At 51.0% G+C, this 9,887-nt stretch overlaps 2 protein-coding genes across 2 annotated transcripts in view; both read right to left on the reverse strand.

The window, feature by feature from the left end:
- Positions 1-7: 7 nt before the first annotated feature.
- On the reverse strand, positions 8-2,687 carry LOC104621442 (vitamin D3 hydroxylase-associated protein-like; the record flags this gene model as incomplete). The annotated part of the gene is given in 6 exon segments (XM_010287932.1): positions 8-89; positions 415-454; positions 457-547; positions 876-1,019; positions 1,364-1,474; positions 2,478-2,687. Coding segments are annotated over 6 exon segments (678 nt in total), but the record flags the coding sequence as incomplete, so codon positions are not given.
- Positions 2,688-5,675: 2,988 nt separating this feature from the next.
- The window catches only part of LOC104621443 (fatty-acid amide hydrolase 1-like), an 8,510-nt gene continuing 4,298 nt past the window's right edge, over positions 5,676-9,887 (reverse strand). Inside the window, exons 8-14 of the mRNA XM_010287933.1 lie at positions 8,720-8,817; positions 8,250-8,349; positions 7,913-7,953; positions 7,044-7,083; positions 6,381-6,489; positions 5,904-6,049; positions 5,676-5,798 (exon numbers count right to left, since the gene is read on the reverse strand). Of these exons, the coding sequence (XP_010286235.1) occupies positions 5,676-5,798; positions 5,904-6,049; positions 6,381-6,489; positions 7,044-7,083; positions 7,913-7,953; positions 8,250-8,349; positions 8,720-8,817 (657 nt within the window). The remainder of the gene's footprint in view (positions 5,799-5,903; positions 6,050-6,380; positions 6,490-7,043; positions 7,084-7,912; positions 7,954-8,249; positions 8,350-8,719; positions 8,818-9,887) is intronic.

The following is a 9,887-nucleotide window of genomic DNA, read 5'->3' on the forward strand; positions in this document are numbered from 1 at the left end:
CTCCCTCCCCTCCTGAGGAGCCCCCGGGGCTTTTCTGGTGGTTGAGAGGGTTCAGCATCTGGCCAAAGATGAGGCTGCTGCAGTCATAGCTGGGGAGAAGAATATCAGCAGCTGAGTGAGGTCCTTCTGCCTCTGCAAACCATAAATGCAGGGCATAGAGCATCCGTGCAGGCATAAGTGTGGAATTAAAACCAGCAGGTAGAATCAGCATGAAGTAGATTTGCTGGGACAGCTGAATTTAAGAAGAAAGAGGCAATAAATAAGAGAAATAATTTCAGAGTGAAATGATGAGGCAATTAACTCAATGTGCATGATTAGCTTGCACAAGGGTGGCAGCTTGTGCATGCAGGCCCACCCTCTCTCAGATAGCAAGAGTCACATATTGTGTTTTCATGAAGGTGAACACTCAGTTACTTTATCAACATCTGTGGGATGTTGGTTTTCACAAAGGGGTTGCGCCCTGGCTCTTTAGAACCTGGATGATGACGCTGTCTTCTTCCTTCACTTGGTCCAGAAACTTCACCAACCCTCCAGAGGAGACATGGCCCTTGGGGATGGGAAGCAAAGCTCTTTAGTACCAGGAATGATGTTTGGGGCTGTGACTAAGTCCTGTCACCTCCTGTGACAAACTTCCCATCTAACTTTTCTCACAGGCAGAACAGAACCTGAGTACCCCAGGGAAAATCAGATCAGAGCAGGTTAGAAACTTCTGCAGAAAACAAAATTTTCATCAGAAGAAAGGCAGGTTTGCTGGTCTCACAATATTTGGTCCAGAACACCCTTGTCTCTGGGAAGTCTTAGCCAGTCCTGATGAGCATGGGACATCCTGGCCTGTTCCCACCCCCAGTCAAGAGACAGGGGAATGAGGGATATACCTTGCAGTTAATGAGGTCCTTGATGCTGATGGGAATGCCATAGAGCAGCCCCTTCTCCTTCTGCTGCTTCAGTTTCTGGAGCTGATCCTCACAGCCATGAGTGAAGGCTATCATGCAGTTCAACTCCCAAGTCACCTCTCAAGCCTCTCCAGAACAGACAAGAGCAGCAATACAGATGAGTGGATGGAAGGAAGGAAACAGGATTTAAATTGAGTTTTCAAGCTGAAAATTCAATCTCCTGAAACCTCCAGCATTCATTATTCAGACCTTACCTATAAACTTCAGATGTTTCTTGCTGAGATAATTTCCTGCCCTGGATCTCTGTCCTACTTATTTGCCCATAAACCACCCTCCAGACATCACAGGATTGACAAACTGTAATCCCCAGCATTACTGGTTCTCTCAGCAAATGAGCTCTTTCTTAATTTGAAAGCCCCCACTGCAGAAGAGCCCCACGGCATCTCACCCATGCTGGAGATATCACTCACTTTGCCTACGCAGTAGAGGACACTTTCTGGGGACAGAGACCCCTCCTTCGGCTTCTCCACCAACTCGACCATCGTCAGTGAGAGCACATGCGCAGTCTGGGTGCCTGGGTTCTGCAAAGGGTAGGAAATGGGGTGGAGAGGGAAGAAAATGACAGAAAAGGCTGATGTTGAGGCTGCAAATACTCAGTTACAACATCTGCCCAGCAATAACTTTGAACGGAGAACTTTAGGAGACGTTCCCTGTAGAAATGCAGACCTCCCACATCGCACTGCCTGTGCTGGAATGGGGAATTTGCTAAAGGGGAATTTGCAGAGTCTTAGTTCATAAAAACAGAACCAAAACAGGCAGAAAACTGCTTCTTGACTGGAGAGTTGCATGAACCTGTGAGAGGTTTGACCTGTCTCTGTTTGCGCTCCTGCAAGCCTTCAAGCCGCTTCTAACTCATAGACAATGTGTTGAATAGCAGTTCAACCAGCTAAAGTTTTACAAAATTTATCATTAACATGGGGAAAAAAAAAGTGCATGGGCTGTTTCCAATCTCCCCCACAAAAAAATAAAAGCAGTAGGTATTTAGGTATTTATTACAGGTTTAAGGCAAATCCCAAATCCAAGGACCTGGCCTCCTAAAAATCCATGTGCTTCTCTACCGGGGCATGGGCAGGAGGAAATGGCTTTTGGTCATCGATGTGCAGATGTTGGAGGGATGTGAAGCCCCGGTACTTTGAGGATGATGGGGCAGACAGGTCCCTGTGGAGGAGCAGAGGTAAGGAGGATGGGAGAGGAAAGGCTTGGCAGTAGGGACAGATGAGGAGGAAAGGGCATAGGGAGGTCTGGGGTGGTGATCTGATTCACGGGGTCCTAAACTTCAATGCATCTTTCATCCTCAGGATTCCCTCAACACGTCTGTATTAAGAAATACTTCCTTTACACTGTCTTTACGGGAGGTTTTTTTCGTGACAATGGAAACTGGTGACCCTCAAAAAAATTGGTGATGATCCAAAATGTGCACATGCCTTAGCCACCATTCAAAGAGGGATTGAGCAGCACTCCTCCATTTCTTTGGTTACCCAAAATACAATCTCTTCCTCCCATGCACACTTTCCCCTAAATTACCTCTTGCTTAAACTTGTAAGCTGCCTTCTCCATTTGATCCAGGGCCAGATCCTGTGTCCTCCTTGCTTCCTCCATCTTCTGCTGGATCTGCCTACATCCCAGCCATTTCAGTAGCACAACGGCTGCAGCTGAACGGCAGAGCAGAGCCGAGAAGGTGCAAGGGTCTCCCCACGATGAATCTAGAACTTGCCACAGTCGCTCTTGGATCATGATTTCTCTCCCAGTCCTTCCTGTTCTGGTTCAGCTACAGACACCTGGGTCTCCCACCTTCTCCTAAGAAGGGCTGACGAATGGAGACTATACGATTGCCTGCTGTGCAAGATCAGCTCAGAAGCAGAGTTGCATTAACAAAGTCCAGGAATAGACTTTTTAGACCACAGACTTTGAAAAGGGCCTGCCTGATGGAGCAGCATTGTGGGTTGGGCTGCAAAGCAGCGCGCTCCGCTCACGGTGGGTTTGGGGGCAGGTGCCCCCCAGGGCTGTGTCTCCCCAAGCCTGCTGTAGTACCTCACCACACACAGGGGACAGAGCTGATTAACAAAGCTGAATGACTGCAAAACCCAGGTCTGGGCTACTCCTACCATATCCACATCGAATAATCAATTAGCATTTAAGCCCATTAACTAGAGGTGCTCAGCCATCATCTCTCCCTCAGGCAGCAGCATGTACAGCCTTTGAGCCTGGGATAACATAGCTCTGCTTGTCCTGGGAAACCTGGTGCAGGGCGTGAAATTGCACCTATTGGAGAAGAGAAGGGTCAGGAGAACCAAGAGTGGAAGTGCGGAAGGAACTATCTGAAGATGCCTTCAAGAACTATGTCTTTTCAAAGCCAATTCACTTTGAAAAGCATCTTGGCAACCCACATCGGGGGGGAGCACTTTTGGGAAATCCTCTCTGATGGATCCAGTATCCTACCTGCTTTCCAGTTTCTGAGCCATCTTCCAGCCAGCACAAGGCAAAGGAGCTGGACTATGCAGCCCTGCCAGCACCAGGAGCTGGCCCTTGCCACAGGTGCTCCCCACCCATGGGACCGTCCCCAACAGTACAGAAAGGAGGGACTGGGAGAAAAAAAAAAAAAAATGAAACTTCTCTCAAACCTCAAGGGTCTGCAAGCCTCCAAGGAAGGAACAGGAGGTGCCTCTGAAAATTCACTGCCAAGATGCAAGGCAGCGTTTCTGTATCTGGAGAGGTGCTGGCTCTGCTCCAAGAAGTAGGATAGCAGAGCTTGTGAGGGGACTGCATCCAGGGTAATCATCTCTCTCTAGTGGAGATGTCTTGTTTGGGGACTGAAAGCCAGCGATTGTGCTGCTATCATGTTACCTTGCCTGTTACAGACTCGTCCTGTGGGATTATTCCTGTGGCAGCAGGGAGGGAGGTCAAGGAAGAAGCAAGACCTGATAGAGAAATTGGTTGCTGTCCAGGAAGGTGAGGAGGATCCTCCTTGTTCGCCCAGAGCAGAGAGCAAAAAGAGCCAAACAACTCATCAACCTCTCCCCACTGACTGTGGGCGTGTGGTCTTCATTGCCCCATCCCAGCTCAGTGCTGCCATTCACACTAACCTCCCTCTGTCCAGGCTGGGCTGGGAGCAGCCTGCAGCTGGCCCTTTTTGGCAACCTCAAGTCCCCAAAGACACACAGCAGCTTCGGCCCTGCCTGGTGCACTGTCCCGTGACAGTGGGCACGGCTTGCTGGAGGTCTTCACCCAGGGCTTCCAGTGAGGAGTGTTCACAGGTTCAGGTCCACTGGTGTCTCTGTTCTTTGGCCTCCTGCATCCTGCCCACCTCCGTGGGGTGGGGAAGTGGGAGCCAGGGAGAGAGCGGCTAAACTAACAGCGATGCAGTGCTTGGCTCTTGGAGAGCACGGGTGCAGGTGGCATTGCCTCTCCTGGGACAAGCTCCTCCAGGCTTGTATTTTTAAAAGCAAGCAGATAAACCCCGTGCAGCATTTTCTGCATGGGCAGGGAGCACCTGCAACTGGTGAAAAACCCCACCCAAGCTCTTCTGGGGCTTGGATTTACATAGCATTCAGTCCTGGGATGCCTGGAGCTCCCTCCCTTTTTCAAAGCCTGCTGATAAAGAATCAGGGTCCCGGGGGCTGCTTTCTCCTAGGCTAGGATAAACCTCTCTGCCCAGCCCTTGAAAAGACCCTATGCTTTTGCATGACTCTGGTTTAAACAACAATAATGCATTTAAAAAAAACAAACATAAATCCTGCCAGAGCTTTGTTACAATCCGCTTGTGGCACTGCTGCATTAGGAAAACACTTTGGCGTTGCGGTATCCCTTCCTGGAGCACCCTTGGAAACCTGCTGGGAGCAGCCAGCACTGCCAATGCCGGTGCCAGCAGCTGCCAGTGGCTGGGAAAACCCCCCGTGAAAACTGCCAATGCCGGTGCCAGCAGCTGCCAGTGGCTGGAAAACCCCACTGGAAAACCTGGCATGGCCCCCTCCGCCAAACGGGAGGAGGTGTGCAGGGCAGGCTGTCCAGCTGGCTGTCTGACCCTGGCACGCTGCTTTATACGTGCAACACCATGAGCTAAAGCGCTTCGTACTCCTGCCCTGGGGAAAGCAGGAGTAGGTATCTCAGGGAGATGGGAGTTAATGATCGCTCCAGATTCCCCCTCCACGGCGTGCAGGGTGCCAGCAGCCCTGTGCTGCGGGAGGCGGTCCAACTCTCCCTGCTTCCAGGGCCTGCAGGCAGGCTCAGCTTTGACCTTGGATTACTGGTCTGTGGCAAGGAAAACACCAGATTTTGTCCACAGGGAGCTGAGGAGCTGAGAATGGAGGGGAAAATCCCTTTTCCTACAGCACTCCAAGTAGAACTCTGAACATCTCGGACAAAATCAGTCCCCGTGCCTCAGTTTCCCCATATGCCAGAGAAAGATCATGTTCTTGCACTTCAGTGGGGGAGGGGGGTGTGTGCTGAAAGGGTTATTAAAATCCACCCCAACCCCAAACACAACCACAGAACTGAAATAACAGACTTTCCGATAACAAAAAAATACTGTATTAGGACAGTGATTGGAAGAGCTCCACCACTTCGGAGCCTGCCTTGCTTTCCCCTTGTACCCCAAAGCCAGCAGCCAGCCCAGCCATCACCGCATCGTCACGGAGGGGAACACGAGTCCTGTGGGTGAGTCAGACCAAAGGATGACCTGAGCTGATGTTAGCTGGGATCCTGCTCCGGGTGAGCGTGCGGGACTCAGACGAGCCTGTTTTTATTCAGGATGAGGGTCTCCACCTCCTTCATGAACCGGAGGCACAGCTCCTCCTGCCACGGCAAGGCCACGCACTGCACAGCCACCGGCAGGCCCCCGCTGCCACGCTGCCGCGAAAAGCCTGTGGTACAAAAAAAGGGGGAGAGGACAGGGGGATGTCCAGGGGAAGGGATGGGGATGCTCGTGCCCCTGGGAAACCCGGTGCCACTCACCTTTGCCAGGGTCCGGTCCCACCAGTCCCGAAAGTACCCCTGGTAGCCCTTCAGTTCCTCCTCATCCTCGTCCGTCACCATCGTGACAGGAACCACGCCGACGGGGAAGTCCAAGGCATTGTAGAGCATGGTGTAGGTGACTGCCACTGGGGGAGAGGGGGAGCTCGCAGAGTCAGCCTGCCGCAGGGAAAGCCTGTGCCCACCTCCGTGTACGCGAGCTTCCAGGTAACGGGGCCCTTGCGCTGGGAATTCAAGGGCTGCGGGATGGAAACCTGCCCTTGGCTCCCACATGCACCAGGGGAGTTGTCCTGGGTGCACCCCACCACGGGCTGGGGCTGCAGCTGCCCCAAGAGACGAGCTCTTCCCACCACTGGCCTGTGCCTTGGGGATGTGAGGGGAGGAGGAGGAACACTCCTCATTGATACTGGTGGAGTAGGGGCACACTGGCAGGCAGAAGTCCCCCATCAGCAGTCCTACCTGAGAGCTTCCCCGGGTAGCCGATGCCGAGAGCCGGGCCCAGCATGGGACAAAGCATGACATCCAGATTCAGCTTTTTCCACTGGGCAATGAACTGGTGGCAAAAATCCTGAGGAGGAAACGTACTGGTGGTCAGCGGGGTGGATGCACTGTCCCATGCCTGCTGGCTGAGGCTCTCCTTGGGTGCCCAGCTGGGCTCTTGGCCCTTCCCCAGGAGCAGCCATCAGGCTACATCAGGCCTGATCCTGCTAAAATCCAGCAGCCCTTTGCTGCTTGGCCAACAGCCCTCCCAGCGTAAAAAGCACCCTCCCCCTGCTAAAACTGGAGGTGGGGAAAGATTGAATACTGGGGCACATGGCAACCTGGGACACAGGCATGGGTCTTGAAGAAACCAGAATGGAAACAAAGGCAAGTCTGCTGCAGCTGCTGACTTACGTTTTCAAGTGTAGGAGTAAAAGAATTCAGGTCTGATTGAGGATCATGAATGTGTTTACATGTTGTCCTAATCTTTAAATGTGCTGGAACTTGCACACCCAAGTGAGATCTGTTGAGGAGGGACCTATGTTCCTACCTCATACTCCTAACCTTGCTGGGTACTGAATCTGCCTCTTCCCAAAGAGAAATAAACCAAAAACTATCTAAGCCTAAATTGCAATACTTTACCTCAATTTCATGATGAAGACTCCAGACTTCTTCCACTGTGCTGAAAAAGGAAACAAAACCAATGAAAGGCATCAAGAGGTGCTGCAAAGAGCAGCTTTAGGAGCAGGGAAGAGCATCAAAAAGCAGATGGGCACAGGTTAGCTCTGCTCCTGGAGCTGCAGCCAAGGGAAGAGAGGACTTTGCCAAAGTCCTGGCTTTCCTCTGAAGGGCTGGGGATCTTATTTCTGCTTCTGCCCATGATGGAGGGCTGAAGACTAAAGGCAGGTTGGTGCAGTGCTGCTTTGGCCTGACAAGTGTCCAGTCCTATCACCGCCAGTGTGCTGAGGAGCTGGAAACCCAGGTACATAACTTCTCAGAGGCCAGGCTGCGTGAGGTGGACTGATCCTCTGATGTGGGGACAGACATGCTGCCTTGGAGGCACAGCACAAAATACACCCTCTCTGCTACATGATTTGGCTCCTTTCTCACCACTAACTGCCCAACGCTGACATCACAGCAAGGAAGAGCGACCCTCCTTCCCTGTGCATTTACCTTCCTTCTGTCTTACGGGGTCCCCACCCCATGGCATGGGGGCTCCATTAACTAGTGCTGAAGCCGAAACTGTATTTCATTCCCACAAGCTTCCTAAGCAAGAGGCTGTGAGCCCCCACCCTCATTCCCATCCTCAGTACTGGAACAGTTTGCCAAACCCTGCAGGATTATGGTGTTGACATAAACTGCTCTCAGTTTGCTCCCACCCTTGCGTTTTCTGCCTTCTATTTTCTCAAATGCGTGCAGCTGGGGCAGTATCCCTAATGTAGCAAACACTGCTGCTATCCAAAAGAGAAACTCAAACCTTCACACATTTGCTCTGGCTCAGATTTACTCACTTTGCTCTCGTACTTCTTACGATATCTGAAAATCGAGGCACCTGAGAAGGAGAAAGTAAAAAAAAGAAAATAATTTACATTAACCTCAGCCCTGTTCTCTGAGACGGCTCCGCCACAAATAAAAGCTGTTGACTCAGTGTTCAGGCAGGACTTGTGGATTTTCCCCAAAAGGGGAGAGGAGGAACAGAAATAGCATCACTCCAGTTTGGAGATGTGTCTAAGCACAGCCAGGATGCAACACCTAGAGACTTCTCTATGACAAAGCCTTACTGCAATAGGAGACAAGTTATGCACCATCTATCACTTAACATCTATGTTAGAAAGAAGTGGACCTTACGAAGGGTTTGGCAATCCAGGAGAGGACAGTTTTCAACCAATTTGGTAACTTTGCCAACCAGAAGAACAGCCCGATGCTGCTTTTCTCCAGCTCCCCTTTGCTGAAAGAGAAAACAGTGACTAGCTGAGCAGTGTTAGGAAGTAATGACAGTAGACCAGCTTTCACAAGGCCAACCCCTCTGAACAGTATATCTAAGTGACAAAAAGAGGTTTGCTCCATTCCTCTGGGCTCCTATGATTCTCACAGTATTTATAGGATATCAGCACCCAGTTTCCTTTCATCTGTCAAGGCTGGTAACAATCCCAGAGACCCAAGGTTCAGCTGAATCGCTTGATGGTAAGCTCCCCAGTAAATCCCAGAGCGTATCAGATCAGTAGATCTGCTACCTGTATCCAGATGCTAGTCAGACCCATGGGAGGATTTTCATAGAAAGGCACTGATCACACCAAATTGTTCCAGGCTATACTTACAATTTCTTGAGAAGGGTGGTGCCCCCATCTGCAAACATTCCCCTGACGCAGAAGTTAAAGAACATGTAGTCCACATTCATGAGTTCAAAGGGCACCAGCTGGAAGGACAATGGAAGAGGAGTGAGTGGCACAAGCACAAACAAGCTGTGTGGGAGAAGCTATTGAGGGCTCGCAATGGGTCAAGCTGGGCTGAGGTTTTCCTGACAAGCCCTCAGGAAAGCCTCTAGCATCTGAGGCCACCAGATCCTCCCCATCCCATCCATCCTTCCCTGAAAATGCAGTTTTCCCTTTGAGCAACAACTCATGAGTCAAAAGATATATGATGGGCTTGGCCCCCTGATGTCCAAGCAGCCCCAAGGCAAAAAAGTCCCTCCAAAACTGGTAGTGGGTGACAGAGAGCATGAATCTGTGCTCCCCACTTCACTCCTGATCCTTGTGCAAGGGTAAGGGGGAGGCGTGCAGCCATGACCATGCCTCACACACAGATGACACGCTGAAATAGCAGAGAGGAGGAGGAAGACAACCTCTGCTCAGCACCCCAGAACCCTGAGACCCTAGAAATGGGTCTGGGTCAGTACGGAACTGCTTGGCTACAAAAGATCTGACAGCTGCAACTGCCTTTTATTTTCTCCTTAGGCCCTTGTTTCCAGATACGAAACCAGGAGGTGGCTTTCCATGCAACATGCAGCAGACCTGTAGAACTGCTTGCCAAAGGACATGATGCAGAAGAGGTGAAATTGTCTTGAGAACAGACTAAACAAGTACTTGGACAACAGCTCATCACAGTCACTGAAGAGAGGTGGTCCATGAGGCTCAGGAAACACACTGAGCTACCAGTAATCATATACCACCAGGACTTTAAGCTGCCCGAGAACTGCCCCAGGACGCAGGTTGTACAGCACCTAGCACAATGTGGATCTTGGCCTGGGCGTGAATAAATACACCCACACTACAGACAAGTCATACAGCAGTTTGTCTACTCCCTAGCACATGTTATGGACTGGGGTGGGCTCCCTTTTCTGTTCACCAGGACCTAAAGAGCACTGAGATCCTGCTGAGAGGAGAGATCAAGTTGCAATATAAAGAATTTCTCTTTTCCAGAAGTAGCTATCTACTTTCATCAAAGCTGTGGGAAGCTGAGAGGATTCCAGGCTCTCTTTCCCACAGC

Source organism: Phaethon lepturus, unplaced genomic scaffold (assembly GCF_000687285.1).
Source record: "Phaethon lepturus isolate BGI_N335 unplaced genomic scaffold, ASM68728v1 scaffold47645, whole genome shotgun sequence".
Taxonomy (NCBI): Eukaryota; Metazoa; Chordata; class Aves; order Phaethontiformes; family Phaethontidae; genus Phaethon; species Phaethon lepturus.